This window comes from Geotrypetes seraphini, chromosome 18 (genome assembly GCF_902459505.1).
Source record: "Geotrypetes seraphini chromosome 18, aGeoSer1.1, whole genome shotgun sequence".
Lineage (NCBI taxonomy): Eukaryota > Metazoa > Chordata > Amphibia > Gymnophiona > Dermophiidae > Geotrypetes > Geotrypetes seraphini.
Genome location: NC_047101.1, coordinates 3,684,984 through 3,710,296, shown reverse-complemented (window position 1 = coordinate 3,710,296; position 25,313 = coordinate 3,684,984). Strand labels below are relative to the sequence as shown.

Here is a 25,313-nt window from a genome sequence, read left to right as displayed (position 1 = left end):
GAGCAGCGAAACTGGACAGACAAATCATCAATCTGCTGATCTCGACCACAGACTACAAAACCTTCAAAGAAGAAACAAAAAAACTTCCATAGAGTGACAATCCGCTATTAAGGTTTAAAAGTGATTGAGGACTGAGATTTTTCCACCGCTAAAACAACCGTGATTATTTAAAGCAGTCTGATATGTTGCCGACATTTCCCGGCACTAAGCCATTTCTTCAGGGCTATATGACCTCGCTTAGATTCTCACAGAGTGACAGCGTTGTGCTCACGATCTCACCAGTATCCTACCTGAGGCTTTTCTTCCATTTGAGCAGACTCTCAGCTTTATACAAGTGGAGTCAATTTCCCACTTCACCTTTTGTAGAATCGTTAAATAAGTAGCATTTTAGTTTGCTTTTGAATCGATCCTCCATTTTTTCTTCTCTAATAAAGGCAGGTAACGCATTCCTTATTTGGGTTGCTGTAACTGAAAAAATGTTGAGGCGTTTTGTACTAATTATCTTTAACGATAGAATAGAAAGTAATGATTGATCAGCTGATCTAAATGGACAGCTAATGCACAGCTGGATGGATCCAGCATCTAAACTAAACTAAACCTTAAGCTTATATACCACATTTTCTCTATAAGAATAGAGCTCGACATGGTTTACAAAAATTTAAAAAACCTTTTACAAAGGTGCGTTAGGGCCTTAGTGTGTGGAATAGCGCGCGCTAGACCTTAACGCCAGAATTGAGCTGGTGTTAGTTCTAGAAGCGTAACGCGGGTTTAGCGCACGCTAGAATCCTGTGTGCGCTAAAAATGTTAGCACACCTTAGTAAAAGGAGCCCTAAGAATAATATAGAGAGAAGCAGGATCTACAATTTTGAGAATAGTCAGGTTTTCAGATGTTTTCGAAATAGTTGTCCCAAAGTTCAGTCATTTTGAAATATAGAGACTTCCCTAATTTGCCAGTAGAAATGACGCCTTTCGAGGTAGGGAAAGACAATTTAAGTTTTTGAGTAGATCTGATAGTATCTTGCAGAATTCCAAGACAGAGGAATTCTAAGAGGAACGATGCCATGTAAGATCTTAAATATTAAACAGGCGCATTTAAAGTAGACCCTAGAAATTATCGGGAACTAGTGAAGTTTTAACAAAAGCGGAGAAACATGGTCAAATTTACTTTTTGCAAAGATCAGCTTAGCCGCAGTATTCTGGATCAACTGAAGTCTTTGAAGACTTTTCTTGGTCAGACTTAAATAGACCAAATGACAGTAATCCAACCTCAAAAGAATGATTGATTGAACAAGAGCAGCAAAATGTTGTTGATGGAAACAGGATCTCACTTTCCTCTGGGTGACGTACCTGATGCCATGGTCTCCTCCTCCTGAAAGCATTTTCCTTTGCCCTCAGTAGCGTAGCTCTGTAGGTGTGTCCAGCTGGCCAGGTGTGCAGGAGGAATGGACGTGGTTGATGAAGCAGCTGCCTCTTGACCTAGAGAAGAGATTACCGAGAGGAAACAGTCATCCAGGGAGGTTTAATTCTCCAGGAGTCAGTCATCAAAGAAACATAATGAAAACCACATAGGAGGGGCTTCTAGAAATGGTGCTCAGAAATGGACGCTGGAAAGGATCAGTGCTAAGCGTTATTCTGCATGTGCTCTTTATACTATAGTGCTTAGCGTTGATTCTTGAGTCCAGCTCTGGCCACCAGACTTTTGCCTGCTCGAACCTAGTGTACATCCTGGTACCCAAGTTGGGCACAGAGACCCATTGTTAAATAACACCGCGCAGAACTTTCTGGAACACCCCTGTCCTGGCCATGCTCCTCCCACAGCTACATCTCCTTTTGGAATGGGCGCTACGGGATTTAGGTGGCCAGCATTATAGACTAGCGTGCAGCCATATGCAAGCGCAGATCCTAATTGGTGCTGTGTTTCGACAATGATTTGCCTTCCTCAGGGGTCTTTCTCAGCACAACCGAAACACAGCCCATGTAGGGTCAGGTTTCTAGCCTGTAAGCATCAAAGACACAATATGACCATTGCATTTCTTGACATAGACTTGTACTTTATGCATATTTGTTTCTTATTAAACAATACTTGTTAAATAAACACTTTATCATCAACCTCCTGGCATTCCAGGGACTTGTTCCACTTTGTGTGACTTTGATAGCAATTGAAGCATCAGTCTGAAAAACCCAGGCTGTTGAAATCAATCGCTTGCTGCTACTGATCAATGTATGAATTTCTAAAGTCACTAAACCTTTCCGTGCTACAGTGATTTTTTGTATCTTACGTCATGAGCAAATAATACTCAGATGCTCATTGACGATACCTAATTATTTGAAATGCAAATAAAAACAGAATTGCAATTTTGGCCTTGGTCTTCACTCCCTGTCCTTGAGGACCACCATCAGGTCAGATGAATATGCATGGAAGATCTGCAAACCTACCACCTCTATTGCAGATAAATCGCTCTAATTTAAAATTAATTAGGGATATCCTGAAAACTGGTAATGTGTGCAAATGTTATCTCCTCCAACTGAACTGTGTACTCCTGGTGTCTGAACATAAGACCAAATCAAAGTAGCCCAGCAAGTCATTCAAAACCAAGTAAAATAAACCTGAGCCACAGTCCCGTATGGAATTGCAAGCTTTTGTTCTGGAAGAGCAAATTGTATTAGATTCCACATGACTTATAAGTCCTTCTGTGAACTTCTATTGTCTTTGTTCAATCAAACAGACACTGTTAACCAAAGTTCAGTTAATGAATGTTTGGGCAGGACCCATTTACTGGAAACAGGTAGGATTCCCCTTGGAAGGAAGTTATCAGGAAGGTTTTTAAAAAGTCATATCCTATGCAGGGCAACCTGTCACTAAATTAAATTAAACTAAACCTTAAGTTTATATACCGCATCCTGGAGCTCGGCACGGTTTACAGGAACTTTAATATAAGGAAGGAAAAACATAATAAGAGTTAGTGATATTAAAGAGGGTAGCGAGATTTACATTTTTGAGAATAGCCAAGTTTTCAGATGCTTTTGGAATAATCGGAAGGAGCCCAGATTCTGAAGCTCAGTGATTTTGAAGAAAAGAGATTTCCCTAATTTTCCAGCATAGATAACGCCTTTTAGCGAGGGGAAAGATGGATCTGGTAGTGTCAGGTCTCATAAAATTCCTAGATAGTGGAATTAGAGGAGGAGGAATGCCATGCAAGATCTTGAATGTTAGGCAGGCACACTTAAAGTGAACCTTAGAAATTACTGGAAGCCAATGCAATGCACTGCAATGTTTGATTATCCTTTTGTAAATTTGTAATCTCAGAATTTTGTAAAGCCTTGACCCTTGCTGATTACCCCTAACTTATGTAATGGTGAACATAAGAATTGTCACTACTGAGTCAGACCAGTGGTCCATCATGCCCAGCAGTCCGCTCACGCGCGGTCCTCTGGTCTAAGACCAGCACCCTAACTGAGACTAGCCCTACCAGCACACGTTCTTGTTCAACAGAAACTTGTCTAACTTTGTCTTGAATCCTTGGAGGGTGTTTCCCCTTTAACAGCCTCTGGAAGGGTGTTCCAGCTTTCTATCACTCTCTGGGTGAAGAAGAACTTCCTTATGTTCATACGGAATCGATCCCCTTTCAACTTTAGAGAGTGCCCTCTTGTTCTCCCTACCTTGGAGAGGGTGAACAACCTGTCCTTATCTACTAAGTCTATCCCCTTCAGTACCTTGAATGTTTCAATCATGTCCCCTCTCAATCTTTCAAGGTACTGAAGGGAATAAATTTAGTAGATAAGGACAGGTGCATTATATCACTTTGAATGTAAAACTGTAACCTGTTCTGAGCTCTTTAGGGAGAATGGAATTATAACATGAATTAAAGAAATACAAATCACCTTAATTTTCAGTCTCCTGCCATAGTCTAGAGAACAGAAGTAGCGTATCAATTCCCACAACCCGAAAGCTAACGCATCAGTAAAGAAGAGCAGGAAAAGCACAGCGTGGTTTGCCTGGCATGTGGTATATCCAGATTATGGCTTTACAGGAATAGATGCCACTGCAGCCAAACGCCAGGGCTTGCTCAGCAATACAGACTGATGGGAAATGCATGATAAAATGAAACAAGGCACAAACAATAATCCATCTGAACAGTTCTAAGGTTCAGAGCATACTGAGATAAGCAATGCTTTCACGGGAAACTCACCTGAGCTCTCTAAGAGGTTTCTCACCCAGGGGACCCCATAGCAGCAACCCATGGCTCCCCCAGTGCTTTAGCCTGAGGCCAGAAGGGGTCCTATCCAACCCAGTCCTGCTCTGCTGCTTTTCATCTGCTCCCTGTACTGACCACTTGGCCACACAATGCTTCACTTGATAACTTGAGTATCTGTAGGCTGGGGGAGGGCAGGGTGTGAAGGGGGGAGGGAGGAAGAATGCAACAATGACCACTGTGATACATACTATGGCCTGGCGTAGAACATTATCCTTCTTCCATCCTACAGAGTATTTCAGTTCATATCTCAGATGCCAGAGATCGCACTGCTGGCATTCAATGCTTCGTCTCTAGGGAAGGCCGGCACTTTTACCCCTGTCTCTGTAGCAGTTTAGACATCAGTTGTAATAAACAGGGAGAGCTGTCCCAAAATGAGACTACTCCAAAACTAAGGAAAATCTGTGCATCTCCAAACCTCTTACACCTAAAAAGTTGGGAAAATGTATTTGACCTTTCTTGGGCAATGTCATAGATGGATAGGGTTCTTTTAGAGGTCTATTATAGAAACATGATGGTAGATAAAGGCCAAATGGCCCATCCGCAGCATCCACTATCTCCTCCTCTCCCTATTGGCTAAGGCTCTTAACATTTGCATCTCCTCTTCCTATAGGCTAAGGCTCTTTACACCTGCATTGTGATGTCATAGAGCTTTATGGTTATAGAAAAAGAGAAACATGATGGCAGATAAAGGACAAATGGCCCATCTAGTCTGCCCATCTGCAGTAACCATTATCTCTTTCTCTCTCCGATTGATCCCATGTACCTATCCCAGGCCCTCTTGAATTCAGACACAGTCTCTGTCTCCACCACCTCTTCCGAGAGACTGTTCCACACATCCACCACCCTCTCTGTAAAAAAGTATTTCCTTAGATTACTCTGGAGCTTATCACCTCTTAACTTCATCCTATGCTCTCATTCCAGAGCTTCCTTTCAAATAAAAGAGACTCGGCTCATGAGCATTTACATTACATAGGTATTTAAACGTTTCTCTCCGGTCCTCGAGAGCCGTATTCCAGTCGGGTTTTCAGGATTCCCCCAATGAATATGCATTGAAAGCAGTGCATGCACATAGATCTCATGCATATTCATTGAGGAAATCCTGAAAACCCGACTGGAATATGGCTCTCGAGGACCGGAGTTCCCTACCCCTGCTCTAGAACAATAATAATAATAACAATCTATAAGTCAATTATGGATGTATAGACGTACTGCAGGGATAATCGAAAGTTTTACGAAGCTGTCTGAATGGAACTTATACTTTGTGACTTAGGCAATCTAAAACCAGGTCTAAGTGCCCAGAAGGTATCCAAAGTGATCAGATAGCCACTGCAGACAGAAAGTACAGACCCCACATACACCCTCTCCCAGTGATCATTGACCCCCCTCACACCATACCTGTTTCTAGAACATCAGCACCTGCTATAGGAAAGCCTAGTAGAGCGGCCTGCCCAGTAGCGGCCTTAGTTCCTTCAGTGTAGACCCATTATTTTCTGATTCGAAATCCTCTGTGTTCATCCCATGCTAGTTTGAACTCTGTCACCGTTTTCTTCTCGAACCACCTCCCTCGGGAGCACCTTCCACGCACCAACCACCACATTACTCTTGAATCTACCACCCCTCAACCTCAAATTATGTCTTCTGTTTTTACCATTTTCTTTTCTCGGGAATAGATTTTGTTCTCTGTTTCATTGCCAGAATCACATCGTGAACCTCCACCTGCTGGCACTGAGCACGTTCTTCTGCTCTCCCAAAACTGAAGCACAAGGTTCGGCAGAAAGCAGCCGTTACAGTCACAAGCGTGTGAAGAAAATAGCAAACTTCCCTCCTTACCGCGATGACCTCTTCGCATGCCTTTCAGAATGTCCTTTTGGCTGCCCTCAAGGTGCTCCACAGGGCTCAGCCCTAAGGAAGATCACCGAGTGTGCTGATAGCACTGCCTGTGTCTAGAGTCCATCGCACACGGTGAGTATAGGAAGCTGGTCCTGCCCACACCTGCAAAAGAATGTGTCAACCTGCCCTGAGTATTGTACCACTGCCAGCCAGTTTAAGGTCAATGATTTACTCAGAGAGGTTCTTTCTGTCAGAAACACGGTGAAAGCAAGTGCCCAAAAGCCCTTCTGAGCAGCACCGAGCGCGGTTTAACAAGCCAAACCAAACATCAGCCCAGAGGAGGAATTCGCCATTTTTCTCTTCACCTGGCTTCTTGGTTTATTTGTGTTTGGAATGGTCCTACGAAGTGCTTTTCCTTCCCCACACCCCCTCCCTTTATGCCCTTGAAGTCAAACTCACACTAGTTAAACATCAACCAAAAGAGGAGATTCTGAGGTAATTCCTTCAGGTCTGTGTGACTATAGACTATAATATCTCAGCCTAAGTACAAAAGGGAGACAAGAAACACTAGAGACAGCTGACCAGAGAGCTGTATATCATAAAGGAGAGAGTGTGGCTCGGTGGTTAGGGCAGTGGGTAACGCCAAGTGAAGTCCTGATGAACCTGGAAATGTATATATCGCCTTCCTGACCAAAGCCGTTCAACATGGCTTACAATAAACTTCAATCAATTAAACTGGTTGAAAAAATTAGAAAGGTCTGTAGTAGTAACTAATTTAAATATAATAGTAGTAGACCAATCATCCCATCTTCTAAACAAAACTTGTCATAGAAGTATAAATAGAGATAGCACACTTCTCGTTCCCAGTTCTTCCTCTTAAACCGACAGAGCCTTCAGAAGCGGCACTCTATTGTGTATAAAACACAAAATTATAGAGTTTTGTTGGCCACTTTGTAGTTCACTTGAGAGATGCTGAGGCGAACACGAATGCCCGCCATGTTAAAACTACAGAGCTAATATATTATCGCGCCCTGAAGCAGTTTGTTGGGCCTATGCAGGGCATTATGCTATGTTATGTTTTCTATTCCACCTTTATCTATTCAGTTCAAGGTCGAAATACATTACAAGAGGTTGGCTCAGTTACCCAGGAAGTTACAATGGACAGTTTGATACTGACATTCAATAGATTTGCTAGAACTGGTAGATCATAATTGTGATGGGATCTGAACCCTAGCTTCCCTGGGTCACTGACTGATTCTCTTACCTATGGATAGACAACTCCAATCCAGGTAGGTCAGGATATCCACAATAAATATGCACACAATAGATTTGCATACAATGGTGATGGTGCATGCAAATTTATCTTATGCATATTCATTGTCTGTAAAATGATTGAGCAGTACCATCCAGATAGTGCTGTTAAGTATATTTTTTCCAGCTAACGAGTAGCTCCTTCATTTGTATCCGGGAAGGGTCATTTGTACTGTGTTTGCCACCCCCAAAACTTTGAAATGTTGGTGCCTATGACAGACCCGCTAGTCTTTTAGAATGCAGATACTGTAGAGCTGCTCACACACAATGGAAACAGCCATTATAGAAAATAATACATTTCAAAAATAGTGGCATCACCAGAGTTTGCACATCTAGGTAACAGTAGACACATATATATAGGCTGGCTATACATAGTTTTGTTTTGTTTTAATTTGGAGTATCTGTTTGCACAATGTTTTTCTCAAGCAGTATATTTGATACAGTAATGGCAACAAAAGTTTTTTCTGCCTATGATGTAGAGATGGTTGAGAGGTTTTTCCTCACCTATATAACTGAGACTTTTTCTTTCATTTGCTTTTGGATGACATCATAATATATTGCCACATGCCAAGAGTTTAACTTACTGTGTGGGGAGTTCTGTGTAGTGATTTGGTGATACTTTTCCTATACTCACTGCTTAGACAGGTTTGTAGATTTCTATGTATCAATATGTTTTGTACATATGCAAATGGCATATAAGTCTAAATTCACCCCAGTGTGCTCTTGTAAGCTGGCTGGTCTCCTTTACAGCTCAGAAGAGACATTTTTAAATAGTGTTTATCACTATTGAACTCTCAAGCTTGTGCTTCTCTCTCTCTCCATCCTCACTCTGCTTTGATGGATTTCAAAGAGACCCAGGAAATGAACTTAGTGCTGTCTCAGCATTCAGAAGCTTTTAAATCAAATCAAAATCAATCAGTTCACAAAGCGAATACCTGCGCTCCAAGAATAGGTCAATGCGAGGGGAGGGCACCCCCAAGACCCAAAGAAAGTAGGAAATACCCAGCATTTACTCTTCCCTCCCACATGGCATTCAAAGAACTAGATCAAGAATAAAACTCTGGACATGAGAGCACCCAGTCGCCTTTTCCCCAGGGCAATGTCAAAGTCCCTCCTCGAGGGCCGCAATCCAGTCGGGTTGTCAGGATTTCCCCAATGAATATGCATGAGATCTATTTGCATGCACTGCTTTCATTGTATGCTGCTGGATCTCATACATAGTCATTGGGGAAATCCTGAAAACTCGACTGGATTGCGGCCCTCGAGGAGGGACTTTGACACCCCTGCGCGTACACCTTGCACTGATGCTTTCATACATTCAGGCATCCATACACACATGATACAGCTATGGGCAATTGATCCTCGCGACCCCGTCATCTTTCCCACTGATGTCACTTCCAGAGACGACGGGGTCGCGAGGAGCAGGTTGAAGTTCTTGTTGCTCGCAGGGGAAGGGAAGGGGTGCACATGCGGCAGGGGAGAACGGGGTGCGGAGACAAGGGCAGGGTAGATAATGCTCTTTTCAGCCCCCCCCCCTCGTACAAACAGGGCAGAGCAGCTGCAGCCCCGACTTACCGCTTTCTGGACTCCTTTGCTCGCTGAACTTTCCCAGGCTGTCTCTCCCTGGTGGTTTTTTCTGCCTGTTTCTGGGGCTTCTCAGGCAGAATGAGCTGGACAGCACAGCATTCCCCGGCAGGACCCTCCGACTTCTGCCTGGTGAGGTGAGGACCTGCAATTGCTGCTTTCCTTCTAGGGATTCTTGGCTTCCCATGTTGGCAGAGGCTGCCACCTAAAATCAGTTGGTGAAAGGCTCCTCTCGCCCCTGCTCGGTAACCTTGGTGCCAGACGGTAGACGTGTATCAAGTGCCTGAGTTCAGCATCAATACCAGCACTGCTGATTGGAGAGCAGGTGAGACAAAGTCAGGATTTTGCAAACTTCCTCAAAGTACCTCGAAATCATTCGGACCCTAATTATCACAAGGAGTCAGGTACCGGGACCAAACGATAGCACCCGACGGAAGAAGGAAGGAACAATCCGATAAGCATGTCCAAGGAATGTGCTCTCTGGCTGACCCAAGCATTAAGCTAGACTAGGTAGTCCCGTAGGACGCAGCAAAGAGCAGCTGACAGCACAGAATCTCAGCGAACCGTCAGGACCTGCTTAAAAGGCACTTTTCGACTACTTTTTTGTGATGATATGACTGTTGAGTTTAATGATCAAAATCATGGCTGCAGGCTAGGGGCCTGAAAGATCATTGGGGAGGGGTCCTGGCCAGCTCTGCATGCTGACATTTTTCAATGTCCTCAAAACATCCATGGAATTTAGAGCATTGCTTTGTGTCATTTTAAAGTGTGAGAAAACGTTTCAGCCCCAGCTTTTTGCAAATGAAAAATACTGTATGATACACAGGCAAAACGTTTGATTCCATTTTACCTTGATACGCAACAATATCTTGCAATATGAGTGCATACAGTATTTTGTATTAAAGTTCTTGGGTTGTGGTGTTTCCATTGGATATACCAGTGTTTTGCATTACACAAGCATGTTTTCAGAACAAATTATGCTCGCAAATCAAGGTTTTAATGCACTTTCTTACAAAACAGGTCCAAGTTAAACAGATTCCTTTTCCCCTCAAATGTCCTCCTTACCTGCAGAATCCTGGCTGAACAGCATTCTGTTAACATTTGGAGCCCAAAAGCTCTGGAACGTTGTGTTTCCTGAAAATCCTGATTGAGGATTAAGTTAACTGGCACTGAGGAAGGATCACAGAGTCATGCACCGTCTCAGGGAGATAAGATTCAGGTTGGTCTGCAGGCACCAAAAACTATGAGGCCTTTGTTTCTGTTACAACCTTATCCCCTCAGCAGCTATGGGAGGAAAAAAAAAAAAAGTGTGCGTACCAGGCCGTGATAGGGTGTCTGAGGTTGTTTGGGATGTTCGTATCAGGCAGTGTTAACTGTCCAGGTAGGTATTTCTTAGTGAGTGGCAGCCAGGCTTTCTGCGCTCTTATAAGTTAACCTGTATTCTCTCTCTCGTTCTTTCTCACTCTTTCTCTCTCTTTCTTTCTCTTTCTCTCTCTTGCACTTTCTTTCTCACTCTTTCTCTCTCTTTCTTTCTCTCTCTTTCTTTCTTTCTTTCTCTTTCTCTCTCTTGCACTTTCTTTCTCACTCTTTCTCTCTCACTCTCTTTCTTTCTTCTCTTTCTCACTCTTTCTTTTTCTCTCTCTCTTTCTTTTTCTCTCTTTCTCTGTCTCACTCTCTTTCTTTCTCTCTCTCTCTTTCTTTCTCTCTCTCTCTTTCTCTCTCTTTCTCTCTCTCTCTTTCTCTCTCGCTCACTTTCTCTCTCTTTCTTTCTTCTCTTTCTCACTCTTTCTTTCTGTCTCTCTCTTTCTTTCTCCCTCTCTCTTTCTCTCTCTCGCTCACTTTCTCTCTCTTTCTTTCTTCTCTTTCTCACTCTCTCTTTCTTTCTCTCTCTGTCGTCTGGATGTTTTCTGGCTTCCTGGTTTCTACCTTCCTTTTTGTTGTGAGTCTGCTAGTGTTACTGTTTGATCTGAGTCCGCTAGTGTTACTGTGTTAGTGTCTGTGAGTGCTTGTTTCCCCTAACCCTAACCCTGTTCCGGAGATGGCACTTCTTATATTCTTATGTTCTCTTTCTTTCTTTCTCTTTCTTGCACTTTCTCACTCTTTATCTCTCTCTTTCTTTCTCCCTCTCTCTCGCTCTCTTTCTCACTCTTTCTCCCTCTCTCTTTCTTTCTCTCTCTCTCTCTGAGGTTTCTCTGTGTTCTGAGAGTGCTGTAAATTTTGACCTTGAAGTTATCTCTCCAGGTAGGTGTATTGTCCTCTTGCACTTAGGCACTCAAGCCCATATGCTCAAAACTCACCGTGCTTTTAATAATCATCGCTAAACCAGTTTTTATTTATTGATTGACTGATTGAACTTTCAAATGAAAGATACACAAGTACCCACTTGATACAGAAATGCATAGAAACATCAAATAAGAAATTAATCAAGTATTACAAAATCATATCTTCCTTAGACCACGATTATTGGAGGCGAAAACCCAGAAACCAAAGGAGTTCCAGTAATGAGGAAAAACGAGAGAAAAAACTTAAAGGCCTTAGCACGATACAGCTACATCCAATTATTTCCTGTCAGTCCTATATCTTAGTGATCTTCTTTAAGTCTTTGAAAGCTCATAAAATACATATTTTAGCCCACAAAATTTAATCAAGCATTTACAAAGACTTTTACAAGCATTTACAAGCAGTTCAAGGATTTCTTGCCTATATGAAAGCAATACCTTCCTATGTTCCTGTGTTATCTTGCTAACATCAAGGTATATCCACATCCTATGTTCGTAAAATGGTGTTTTTAAATTGCAGAAAAAAATTTTCATCAAATTATTTAAGTCCTGTTCAAAGACAAACAAAATTATCATAGTGGTTCTCTGATTACTTGCTGAAATAGAGTCCTCCAATATTGCTAATCTAATCTAATCTAATCTAATCCTTAGGTTTGTATACCGCATCATCTCCACGTGGTTTACAGTAGGAGAAATAGGAAGGAACTACAACAGAGGGTTAGAGGTAGAAGTGCTATCTCCTCCTCTCCCTATTGGCTAAGGCTCTTAACATTTGCATCTCCTCTTCCTATAGGCTAAGGCTCTTTCCACCTGCATTGTGATGTCATAGAGCTTTATGGTTATAGAAAAAGAGAAACATGATGGCAGATAAAGGACAAATGGCCTATCCAGTCTGCCCATCCGCAGCATCCGCTATCTAATCTAATCTAATCTAATCCTTAGGTTTGTATACCGCATCATCTCCACGTTCGTAGAGCTCGACGCGGTTTACAGTAGGAGAAATAGGAAGGAACTACAACAGAGGGTTAGAGGTCGAAGTGCTATCTCCTCCTCTCCCTATTGGCTAAGGCTCTTAACATTTGCATCTCCTCTTCCTATAGGCTAAGGCTCTTTCCACCTGCATTGTGATGTCATAGAGCTTTATGGTTATAGAAAAAGAGAAACATGATGGCAGATAAAGGACAAATGGCCTATCCAGTCTGCCCATCCGCAGCATCCGCTATCTAATCTAATCTAATCTAATCCTTAGGTTTGTATACCGCATCATCTCCACGTTCGTAGAGCTCGACGTGGTTTACAGTAGAAGAAATAGGAAGGAACTACAACAGAGGGTTAGAGGTAGAAGTGGGAAGAAAATTTAGAGGACTTGGGATGCCAAGATATAAGAGTTTCCTTGATTCCTAAGTTGGAGGGAGACTTACATTTTTTGAGAAAAGCCAGGTTTTCAGATGTTTGCGGAAAACTTGGAGAGAGCTTATTCAAGTCCAAATTCTGCTGTTATATACTATTTTCTAAAGGCATCTCTCCTTTATCCACCTTCTTTGATATGTTCAAATAATACACCTTATTCATAAGAACAGAAGAATTGCCGCTGCTGGGTCAAACCAGTGGTCCATCCTGCCCAGCAGTCCGCTCACGTGGTGGCCCTCTGGTCAAAGACCATTGCCCTAACTGAAACTAGCCTTACCTGCGTACGTTCTGGTTCAGCAAGAACTTGTCTAACCTTGTCTTAAATCCCTGGAGGGTGTTTTCCCTATAACAGCCTCCGGAAGAGCGTTCCAGTTTTCTACCACTCTCTGGATGAAGAAGAACTTCCTTACGTTTGTACAGAATCTATCCCCTTTTAACTTTAAAGAGTGCCCTCTTGTTGTCTCTACCTTGCAGAGGGTGAACAACCTGTCTTTATCTACTAAGTCTATTCCCTTCATTACCTTAAATGTTTCGATCATGTCCCCTCTCAGTCTCCTCTTTTCAAGGGAGAAGAGGCCCAGTTTCTCTAATCTCTCACTGTACAGCAACTCCTCCAGCCCCTGGAGGTATCATTTCAGGGGGACAATGAAGAACTTCAATCAAGTATTTCTTGAATGTATCAATAGCTGAAATACCAGTTTGTATAGGTAAATTCAAGATTTGAAGGTTTAACCTTCCATTATGGTTCTCCATCTGTTCTATTTTCCTGTTAATCTGAGATTGGTCTTTTATCGCCATAGATCTAAATTCTTGGAGAGCCTGAACTTCCAACGTCACTTTCTGAATCTTACTAGAGGCGTCTAGTCTCACCTCTTCCATAGTTTTAGTCAGTAGATCCACTTTTGAAATCAAAGAAGATGACTTTTTAACCTTTCCATATAGACTCCAAAGTTACCGTCATGGGAGAACCTGACATTTCTCCTTCGGCTCCCTTGTTATCCAGCTCACGGCCTCCAGAAAGCCGCTCAACATCCCCTCCCAGGAGCATAGATGATTGCTCACCATTCGGCTGTTGGTCCTGCGCTCGAACGGCTAAGGAGGCCGGACATGACGGCATGGATGGTTCTGGGGGTGATAAACTGACATCATATTCCAAAACACCAGCCACTCTTTTTGGCTGGACAAGCTCGGAATTCCCTTCTAGCTCCGGTAAGAAATCGCTTGGTCCTTTGTTGCCCTGCTGAATCTACCCGGGGTGGAGAGGACAAAGCCCGGATCACTCTCTTCCTCTTAGTATGTGGCATCATAGGAAGGCAATCAAAAAGAAGCAATAGAGGAAAAGGAAAACGGAGCAAAGTTTATCCGGAACATGTCACCATCTTGGTTACGCCCCCCATTTCCCACTAAACCAGTTTTAGCTGGTTTAGGGTCGAAGTATTTCAGCTATGGATGCCCAAAATGGCTAATCAGTTTTTTCTGTGGTTTGTAGCAGCCTCTGATCATTCTTATGTAAATGGATTACAATGAGCTCATTAATATTAAAATGAGCACTCTGACCTATGCATGCAAAGAAGATGGTTTGAAGAAAAGTTTGGACAAGTTCCTGGAGGAAAAGTCCATAGTCTGTTATTGAGAAAGACACGGGGGAAGCCACTGTTTGCCCTGGATCACTAGCATGGAATGTTGCTACACCTTGGGTTTTGGCCAGATGCTACTGACCTGGATTGGCCACTGCGCTAGATGGACTATTGGTCTGACCCAGTAAGGCTATTATGTAAGATTTAATTCAGCATCTCATATCAGCAGGAAGGAGTTTGCACACTTTCTGCAAAAGCTCTCATATGCTCAGGTGCTAAAGTGGTGGGACTGTGGCCACTAGGTGGCAGCCTTGACATAAGTCTCAGGCGGAGGAGCTCCTTGTGTTGGGTAAATGTCACCAACTTGTTATTTGTGACTGTAGAAAGAGGAACGTTAATTAATCTAATGTTTCTTAAGACATGTAGTCCCTCTGCAGATCAGGACCTTGATGCAAGTGTGAGATGACCTTCATGTAAGACTTAGCTCACTTGCTCAGCCTTCCTGATTGCGATTTGGCTTTCAATGTTGATTGCTGTATTTGTCCAGTCCCTATGCCATCAAGAGCAGAAAATAGTGATTAAGTTTCTTTGCTCTAGCAGGTGCCCTGGAAAGGCTCTGGAATGTTGCTCCTCTTTGGGTTTTTGCCAGGTACTTGGGACCTGGGTTGGCCACTGGATGCTGGTTTCAGTGGACCTTTGGTCTGTCCCAGTACAGCAATTCATATGTTCTTATATTCTTATGTGAGCTAAACATAGGACAATCAAGCCATTGTGACATCACTGCTGATTTTGGCTCTTAGGCATTGTGGAATGAGGCATTATGACATCACAATGTCAGCTCTGAAATGTTGCTCCTCTTTGGGTTTCTGCCAGGGACTTGGGACCTGGGTTGGCCACTGTTGGAAACAGGATACTAGGCTTGATGGACCTTCGGTCTGTCCCAGTGTGACAGCTCTTATGTTCTTATGTGAGCCAAGTCTAGGCCAATCAAGCCATTGTGACATCACTGATGAGGTTGGCTCTTAGGCATTGGTGGAATGAGGCATTTTGACATCACAATCTCAGCTCTGGAATGTTGCTCCTCTTTGGGTTTCTGCCAGGTTCTTGGGACCTGGGTTGGCCACTGTTGGAAACAGGAAACTGGGCTTATGGCAGCTCTTATGTCCTTATGTCTATCTTTTATAGGCTGTAAGTTCTGTCCAACAAGGACTGTCTCATTTGTGTCTGTGCACAGCATTATAGAAATGATAATGGTAGTATGTGGTTGTGGAGAAGTGTAAATTCTGGTGCCATAAGTGGAGAGAAATGATGGGCAGGACAGCTTAAGAACGGATGACAGGTGAGAGTAATACTGGTACTCTCTAGTGACGAGGAATGCATCAGTCTTGAACAAGGAGCCTCTGCTGTTCCCAGTGACAGGATTGACTGATGCTGTCTGCCCCAACACAGTACCTCCTGTGCACACACAGTTCGAAGAAGCTACTTATTCTTTTAAAAATGTGAATGTAGCTCACGCCTTTTCACTAGTAACTCAAGGTGAGTTTTGTTCAGGTATGGTGGGTCTTAGAGTATAAGGTAGTCAGGGGAGGAGTGACTTTCCCAAGGTCACAAGGAGTGTCAGTGAAATTGCACCACCTGCAGTGCCCAGGGGAACAGCAGGCACTGCACTGAAATGTAGTGTGAAGCAAAACCACAGAAAAGGGTGGCAAAGGGCTGGAAGAAAGAAGGATCCATTTGAACGTGATGTGTTTGAACTATGTACGCTTCTCAAGACGTAAGTCATTGCCCCAGGTACAGAGCTTATATTGTGAGGACAGAAAAAAGTACCTGTGTGTAAAAGGTGGTATATCAAACCGATGACCTTTACCCTTTGAGAATGAACGCTGAGGGCCTGATACTGCCCTTGTTGGGCTTTCTTCCACCTGCCTGTCCTCTGGCTTCTGTAGTTTCTCCCTGGTGACTTTTCAGTGAGCTCCACTAATTGAAACCCGCTGCCTTCAGTCTACTTAGAGCAGATAATTTGCATGATTAAATGCCGTGAACTGAAGCAGAAGGTGAAATTGGGGAGCGGGGATTCCTCACATGCCCCTTTCGTGGTCCTTCTCAGTTTATAAGAGAATGCCTCAATCGCCTTAATGTAAAAACCAATGAGAGGTGGTCTGTAATGACAATGAGGTGTAATGCAGTCTTTCATCTGGAGTCAGGCGCTGTGAGCTAATAATTCCTGGAATATTGGTTCTACATCTCTTTCCTCTGTCCTTCTGTGTCCGGGAGCAATCTGTCTGTGGGCCCTTATTGAAGTCGTTTTTTGTTGAAAATTTGTAAGAACCTAAGAATTGCCGCTGCTGGGTCAGACCAGTGCTCCATCGTGCCCTGCAGTCCGCTCCCGCGGGGGCCCTTAGGTCAAAGACCAGTGTCCTGTGACTAGCCCTACCTGCATATGTTCTGGTTCAGCAGGAACTTGTCCAACCTTGTCTTGAATCCCTGGAGGGTGTTTTCCCCTATAACAACCTCCAGAAGAGCGTTCCAGTTTTCCACCACTCTCTGGATGAAGAAGAACTTCCTTACGTTAGGGGGACAACAGGTACGAGGGGGCATTCGGAGAAACTAAAGGGAGATAGGTTCAAAACAAATGCAAGGAAGTTTTTCTTCACCCAAAGGGTCATGGACACTTGGAATGCGCTACCGGAGGAAGTGATCAGGCAGAGTACGGTACAGGGATTCAAACAGGGATTGGACGGATTCCTGAGGGATAAAGGGATCGTGGGATATTGAGAGAGGTGCTGGGATGTGAAAAGGATTCAGGTCCCAATTCCTGCCCCATACTTTCTCTGTCTCTGTCATATGTAAGTCAGGTACCTGGGGACACATCTTAAAGACCAGAAACCATCTTTCAAATATGTCCGTCTTTTATTATGAGTTTCACATATTTATACGAATCAGGTTTGTCAGCATGTGACGGCATGTGACGTAAATACAAACCATATATGGACATAGGTCACATGAAACTTTAAACACATCAGCATTTTTCCTAGCTAGAGATTGAAGTCCACAGAGGGTCAGAAAAAGCCTTAACCAGCAGAGACCCTAATCTAAATCTGTCTGTAAATACGGCTTAACAAAACAATTGAATTCACTTCACATTATCTCTGTTTAAACATTACCTGTCCTTGTACCATCTTCAAAGAAGGGAAAGATAAACAGGGCCTACCTTTGCATCTTTAAACAACGGGCGCAATTGTCTATGAACCTTAAACAACATATGCCTAAGGACACTTACTAAAGTTCTGATACGTGTCCGTTCAGGATGTAACACAAGTATAGAAAGCTAACCAGGTAATAAGTATAGAAAGCCAACCAGGTCGTGCATGTGCAAGACCAGAGGGTTAGGACTTTGATGGGAAGATAGGACTTTAATGAGAAACCAAGGTGGCAAGGGGCCCCTTCTGGTGATTCAGACAGGTCGTGACCTGTTTGGGCCGCCGCGGGAGCAGACTGCTGGGCAGGATGGACCTATGGTCTGACCCGGCGGAGGCACTGCTTATGTTCTTATGTTTGTACGGAATCTATCCCCTTTCAACTTTAGAGAGTGCCCTCTCGTTCTCCCAACCTTGGAGAGGGTGAACAACCTGTCTCTATCTACTAAATCTATTCCTTTCAGTATCTTGAATGTTTCGATCATGTCCCCTCTCAGTCTCCTCTTTTCAAGGGAGAAGAGCCCCAGTTTCTCTAATCTCTTACTGTACAGCAACTCCTCCAGCCTCTTAACCATTTTAGTCGCTCTTCTCTGGACCCTTTTGAGTAGTACTATGTTTTTTTCCATGTACGGCGACCAGTGCTGGATGCAGTATTCCAGGTGGGGGGCGCACCATGGCCCGGTACAGCGGCATGATAACCTTCTCCGACCTGTTCGTGATCCCCTTCTTTATCATTCCTAGCATTCTGTACGCCCTTTTCGCCGCCGCCATGCATTCCACGGACGGCTTCATTGACTTGTCAACCAGTACTCCCAAGTCTCTTTCCTGGGGAGTCTCTCCAAGTACCGCACTGGACATCCTGTATTCGTGTATACAATTACCGACATGCATCACCTTATATTATCCACGTTAAACCTCATTTGCCATGTCACGTTGCAGGTTTTTGCAATTCTCCTGCGTCTTCACTACTCTGAATAACTTCATATCGTCTGCAAATTTAAACACCTCACTCATCATACTAATTTCCAGGTCATTTATAAATATGTTGAAGAGCACGGGTCCAAGCACTGAACCCTGCGGCACTCCACTCATGATGCTTTTCCAGTCCGAGTATTGTCCATTTACCCCCCACTCTCTGTTTCTTATCCGCAAACCAGTTTTTAATCCACATGAGTATTTCAACCTTGGTTCCATGGCTCACAATTTTTTGAAGTTGTTGTTCATACAGGACCTTGTCAAATGTCTTCTGAAAATCCAGATATACAATGTTGACCGGGTCACCCTTGTCTATCTGCCTGCTTACTCCCTCGAAGAAGTGCAGCAAGTTTGTCAAGCAAGATCTTCTTTTGCTGAAGCCGTGCTGGCTGGTCCTCAGATTGTGTCCGTCAAGGTGATCAATGATGCGGTCCTTTATCAGTGCTTCTACCATCTTTCCCGGTACCGAGGTCAGACTCACCGGTCTGTAGTTTCCTGGATCTCCCCTCAAACCTTTCTTGAAGATTGGCATAACATTTGCCACTTTCCAGTCTTCCGGAATCCTTCCCGATTTGATCGACAGATTGGCTATTAGTTGAAGCAGTTCAGCTATAGCCCTTTTCAGTTCCTTGATTACCCTCGGATGGATGCCATCCGGTCCCGGGGAGTTATCATTTTTAAGCCTATCAATCTGCCTGCATACCTCTTCTAGACTGACCGTCAACCCTGTCAGTTTTCCGTCTTCATTTCCTGCATAAGCTTTCTGTGGTATCCTCTACTGCCTCCAGCCAAACTGTCACATGTTGATGATGTGAGCGTACACATGTGTCAGGTGCTGATATGATGATACCAGCATATCACAGGGCAATGATGTGTGTCTGTGGATAGCTGTGAACTGTATGACCACACAAGCCTCCACACTGGAGGGGCTCCACGGCATGAAGACGACCCTCTAGCATGGACCAAGAGAAAGGATACCTGGTCAGGCATTTGAACCCCATCCTCTTCCCTGGAGAGAACATGATGGCAATATGTAATCATGCAACAATTCAAAAAAATAATCACCTTATTTCCACCTAAATAAACAACCAAATACTTTTATGGTCACACAGTGACTCTAGATTTCTAAGTGAACGCTCAGACCCATAACCAAATTCTCGTGAAAAGTCACGGACCATCACAGCAAGTTCACTGTCTCTGCCACCTGCTAATAACATACAAGGAAAAGATAGGTAACTTCTCTGAATGCAGGATGGCACTGCTGTTGCTCTTTCACTGCTCCGGGGACATTGCAACTGCCATAAGCTGTTAAACCCCCAACCCAGGTTTCCCGATTGGCTTCCTCAGGAGGGGCACAGGGACAGGACACTCCTTCACCCGGCTGAGAGGCCTCGAAAAGCCCTGTGTCAGGCCCCGCTCCAGCCTAAAGATGGACCTTTGTCTAACCCTGTCACACACTGACTGGGCGAAGGATGGACATTATACCTTTTGGATCTGCAGAGAATGGCTGGGTCTTCTGAGAACCCTCTGCTAAATGGGCTACCAGACCCAGGAGAGAAGGGCCAGAACAAAGAATAAGGCCTTATAATGTTCTGTTAGGGAAGCTTGCCAGAACTTTCTCTCCTTGCCTATTCTTTACACTTTTCTTCAGTGTTTCTCATGGGGATTTTCAACACCTGAAAAGGAATTGTACCAAGTGGGCTTCTGGTGAGTCAGCCAAGATCCCTCCCTCCCTCCCAAGTCCTCTGGTCTCACAGGCATCATGGCTGGCATTTCTATCCAGGCTAAATGATTGGAAACCCTGCGTCTCATCCTCCTCGTCCGTTTGCAGTTCTTGGTCCCTAGCTTTCGCCAACCGGCATTGTGTCCAGCAGGGGGCAGCCGACTGCGTTTGATGGCAGAAAAGAAGCCGACCCTGCCCCGCTGTTGCTGCTTTTTCCCGAGGTGAAGATCTGAGAGCTTGCCTAGCCCAAAAGGACGGGCTGCCTGCATGGCACCGGCGTGCACGCTGGCAGCTAGGTGACAAGCACCCTGCACTGGCTGTGCCTGCTTCTGCTGAGCTGGGGTCCTGCCCAGAGGAAAGTGGATGCGAATGGCAAGGAGCCATTGTGGGTGAAGCAGGAGAGAGACGGGCACTGCCACCATGAGCACCAGTGGTAAGTAGGGGGCGCCGGCTTGCACTAACTTGGAAACGGGCAGATTAAGGGCTCGTCCGTTGACAGCACACGGTGGCAGGGCCAGGACCGCCCAGACCCTGTGACCGGGTGAACCGAAAGTGCCGTCGGGGAACCCCAGCAAGCTAAGAAAATGTCTCCTTTTGGGCTGCATGTTTTTATCTTCTCTTTCATAGTCTCTTAGCTCTTCTAGTGCTGCATCGATCCAGGAGCACCACAGCACCGGTATCATTTCCTAATCTTGTAACAATAACATGCAATCCCTTGCCTCGACAGCATTGTAGAGAGTGCCCTGCACAAAAAAAAACCAATTTAATCCTGGAGGGCACTTTGAGAAGAGACCCTGCCATTGCTGAACTCATCACTACATCCGTTCGTCCCATCCATTAGTGGCAAAAGATTTTTGCATAAATGGTCAATAAATGTGCCCTCTGAATCAGGGATCTCAAAGTCCCTCCTCTTGGGCCGCAATCCAGTCGGGTTTTCAGGATTTCCCCAATGAATATGCATGAGATCTATTTGCATGCACTGCTTTCATTGTATGCTAATAGATCTCATGCATATTCATTGGGGAAATCCTGAAAACCCGACTGGATTGCGGCCCAAGAGGAGGGACTCTGACACCCCTGCACTACTGTTGCCATCTCGCCCAGGTGAGTCGACACAGACCCTTTGCATCATGGACTTGTATTTCTGATTTCCATAAGAAAAGTGGGATGCCATATTTGTGCTTGCAGCAGGGCATCCGCCTGTTTGAGTTGACCTGACGACCCTACATTAACCATCCAATCTGTCCTCCTTGGTTTCACGCCTACTGTGGGCGTATTAGAGTGTATATGAATAACTGTGTGGGAACAGTGGCATAGCGTGGGTGAGAGGCACCCCCGCCCCGTTCCTTTCCTGACCCCGCCTGCCGCATGTGCCCCCTTCCCTTCCTGTACCTCTAGTTCAGGTTGTTGCTCATGGCAGTCAACAAAGTCTTCCTCAGACCCCATTGGCTCTCCCTATGCGTGGCACCCAGAAGTGATGTCAGCGGGAGAGCTGATGGGGTCGCGAAAAGCACGTTGTTGACTGCCACGTCAACAACTTCAACTAGAGATATAGGGGGGAGGAATGGGAAGAGGCAGGGGGCGGAGAGGATGAGGGGTTGCCAGAGCCCCCCCCCAACATGGTGCCCAGGGAGGACTGCCCCCTCCTTACTGTGCCACTGTGTGGGAGTGCTTGTACATTGAGGGATGGGGGGAGAATATGTGCGTAGTGTGTCTGTAATGGATCTGGGGATATGTAGAGGGTGTTATATTGTTCTTGGGGTAGGGCTTCTCAATCCAGTCCTGGGGACACACCCAACCAGTTAGGTTTTCAGGATATCCACAATGAATATGCATGACATTGATTTGCATACACACTGCCTCCATTGCATGCAAATCTCTTTCACGTACATTCATCGGATATCCACTGCTCCAGGACTGACTTGGGGCTTAAGCCATATTCACTATGAATATGCATGGAATAAATTTGCATGCCCTGCCTCCTTTGTATGCAGTTCTACAGTATGTCATACAGGCTTGAGAACCCCTGGTCTGGAGATATATTGACAAAGGATCTTCCCAAAGTTTCTGCACTTGTACTTTTTAAACCCTAGTTATTAAATATCTCAAAAGCAAATGACATCACTTTTCCACATAATTCCCCTGTTTTGCCTGACTGGCTGGTCACATGACATTCTACGACACGCCCTCTTACTACTTCTCCCATGAAAATATGAAAGTGCGGAAACTTTTTGAAGAACCCTCATATGAGTAGCATGTGTGGAATATGTCTAAGGGACGTATGTGTGTGTGTGTGGGGGGGGTGTGGCATGAATGTGTGTGTGGTTTGTATATAGTGGATCTGGAGATATGTAGAGCGTGTTATAATATGTTGGAGGCTCTCTTGTATGTGTCCAGAGGAGGGCGACGAAAATGATAGGAGGCTTGCGCCAGAAGACATATGAGGAGAGACTGGAAGCCCTGAATATGTATACCCTAGAGGAAAGGAGAGACAGGGGAGATATGATTCAGACGTTCAAATACTTAAAGGGTATTAACGTAGAACAAAATCTTTTCCAGAGAAAGGAAAATGGTAAAACCAGAGGACATAATTTGAGGTTGAGGGGTGGTAGATTCAGGGGCAATGTTAGGAAATTCTACTTTACGGAGAGGGTGGTGGATGCCTGGAATGCGCTCCCGAGAGAGGTGGTGGAGAGTAAAACTGTGACTGAGTTCAAAGAAGCGTGGGATGAACACAGAAGATTTAGAATCAGAAAATAATATTAAATATTGAACTAAGGCCAGTTACTGGGCAGACTTGCACGGTCTGTGTCTGTGTATGGCCGTTTGGTGGAGGATGGGCAGGGGAGGGCTTCAATGGCTGTGAGGGTGTAGATGGGCTGGAGTAAGTCTTAACAGAGATTTCGGCAGGTGGAACCCAAGCATAGTACCGGGTAAAGCTTTGGATTCTTGCCCAGAAATATCTAAGAAGAAAAAAAAAAAAAATTTAAATTGAATCAGGTTGGGCAGACTGGATGGACCATTCGGGTCTTTATCTGCCGTCATCTACTATGTTACTATGTTACTATGTGTGTAATATGTCTAGAGCAGTGGTTCCCAACCCTGTCCTGGACGCCCACCAGGCCAGTCGGGTTTTGAATATTCGTGAGAGAGATTTGCATATAATGAAGGTGATAGGCATGCAAATCTGCCCCGAACATATTCATTAGGGCTAGCCCAAAAACCCGACTGGCCTGCTGGTCCTCCAGGACAGGCTGGTTTAGAGGACATGTAAGTGTCTTGTAGTCTTGTAGAACTCTGGGACTGAATGTGTGCTGAGATTGTCACACTCCAGTCAGGTAGAGGCCGACTCTCAGACTCTGTGGTTCAGACCCAAACCCAGTCTCTCAGAGTTCACTTGACTCGGTTTCCCATTGGAAGGGAGCCAGCCCGCCGTCTTAGATAAGGCTGACTTAAGCTCAACTGATCAGGTGGAGGTTCAGGCATAAATTTAAGAAGCTGTATGACTTTTGACAGCGTTATATCTGCATAAAAGATCCTGGTTCAAGGCTGGAGGGGTCACAGAAGACTGGAGTAATTCAAGCTGAATCAGGTCAGGTTAACAGAAGCTCCTGAAATCTGGTCAGTATTCAGCCTACAGCTCCACTTTCTCCTGAGGCCTTTCCCACATCCCCAGCCGCTCCCCTAGTAGTGAGGGTCAAATTGCCATATGTAATGGCACACCACAGGTGGTGGGATCTGTGTGGATGAAACTTAAATTCCGATAACTGACCTATTTTTAACCCTGACAGATTTTAAGGGCTGAAGGATCGCTTTCAACAATTCTGTTCTACGATATATTGGTCGTTACAGTCATGTGTTTAAGAGGTGCATCGGGAAAGGGCACCCTTTGTTACGCTGAGAACTGACACTATTTATTTAAACACTTCTTTAGACGAAGCACATTTCTAAGAATGAACATCTGCATTACATCATAACATGGCCAGATGAAGAGACAGGGATCAAAATGTAGACATTCTGAGAAAGCCCTAGAAGGAGAAAATATTCCAACCTGGTGGACGGAGGAGAGTAGATCAGTGATTGTAAGGCACTAGAGAGGGAAGTGGGATGTGTAGAAGAGATGACGGATATGCCGAGTCATTCTTTGATGTTTAAGAGAAACGGTTGAAAGCACTGAGGATGAGGCTGGTGAAAGGAGTTGGGAGATGAGGAGGACCTGGGTGATGTTACTGTTCTCTAACGGAGGGATTGCTGAGCAAGAAGGAGACAGGAGATGGAAGTGACTGTCCTTATAATGTCTCTGAAGCATGACAGGACTTAGGAGGCGTAGGGTGTAACTGCCTTGCCTTATAATAAGAAGAGATAAAAGGAGTTGAAGAGAGCTATGGGATATGCTTAGTTTTCTGAAGAGCAGATTACATACCCTGATCCCTATTAATTCTGGGACTGAGTAAAGGGACGCAACACAGACCATAATACTGCTCTAGAAGCCAGTGTTTGGCCGATCATGTGACTGAAAGACAGGAGGAGGCTGATGGGACATGCATGGGGTGGTCTTTTGCTCATTGATCTGTGTTTTTCGATATCATCAAGAAGTGCGTTTGATTGTAAGGGACAGGAGGTTCCACACGTCATAGTTGGGGTGTTAATGCCCAATGAAAAGTCAGACTGCTCTGTTGGACCAGGCTGAAGTCGATTTCTTAAAAAGTGACTGAAAGGAGAAGGGCACAGTAAGACCACAGGAGACAGCTCTGATTCATCCATGAGCATCATGGGACTTGTAGTCCTACTGTATATGGGCAAAGTCTGCAGGTATTTTCTCCCCAAAGATTTTATATCAATTTTCCGAGGAAAAAATCCCTTTCAAAAATTGGTTTGTGAAAAGTATATACCTGCTCTTGGGTTAAAATTTATGTGTACACTTTTGCTACTCTTTTCCACAACCCCACCTGTGGGAACAATTTCCCAAAATGAAACAAATGCTTAAGCAAGTATGTACAAATGTACTGAACAATTTTCAAAAGCCCCATTTCTGTATATTACACCCGTCTGAATGTGCAGAAATGATTTTGAAAATCACTCTTATTATTCTTGAGACACTGGGACTACCTGTCCATTTAAGAAATTACTCAACCTCTCTGGTGTGGCTTGGAGGCTTGCCATGTGGCCAC

General features: G+C 44.4%; 2 protein-coding genes across 13 annotated transcripts in view; one reads left to right on the top strand and one right to left on the bottom strand.

Annotated features, from left to right (window-relative positions):
- The window catches only part of SH3TC2 (SH3 domain and tetratricopeptide repeats 2), a 41,169-nt gene extending 30,992 nt beyond the window's left edge, over positions 1-10,177 (bottom strand). The window contains exons 1-2 of one of the 5 annotated variants that reach the window (XM_033927177.1): positions 10,047-10,177; positions 1,348-1,476 (exon numbers count right to left, since the gene is read on the bottom strand). In XM_033927177.1, coding sequence (XP_033783068.1) covers positions 1,348-1,476; positions 10,047-10,071 — 154 coding nt within the window. In that variant the 5' untranslated portion in view covers positions 10,072-10,177. Of the gene's footprint in view, positions 1-1,347; positions 1,477-5,651; positions 5,707-5,904; positions 6,470-8,972; positions 9,162-10,046 lie in introns of those variants that run through there. The other 4 variants (XM_033927181.1, XM_033927179.1, XM_033927178.1 and 1 more) reach the window with 4 other exon arrangements.
- A 10,015-nt stretch (positions 10,178-20,192) lies between these two features.
- The window catches only part of ABLIM3 (actin binding LIM protein family member 3), a 92,949-nt gene continuing 87,828 nt past the window's right edge, over positions 20,193-25,313 (top strand). For 3 of the 8 annotated variants that reach the window (XM_033927541.1, XM_033927538.1, XM_033927539.1), the window contains exon 1: positions 20,195-20,575. In XM_033927541.1, the coding sequence (XP_033783432.1) occupies positions 20,563-20,575 (13 nt within the window). In that variant the 5' untranslated portion in view covers positions 20,195-20,562. Of the gene's footprint in view, positions 20,576-25,313 lie in introns of all 8 variants that reach the window. The other 5 variants (XR_004537506.1, XM_033927537.1, XM_033927536.1 and 2 more) reach the window with 3 other exon arrangements.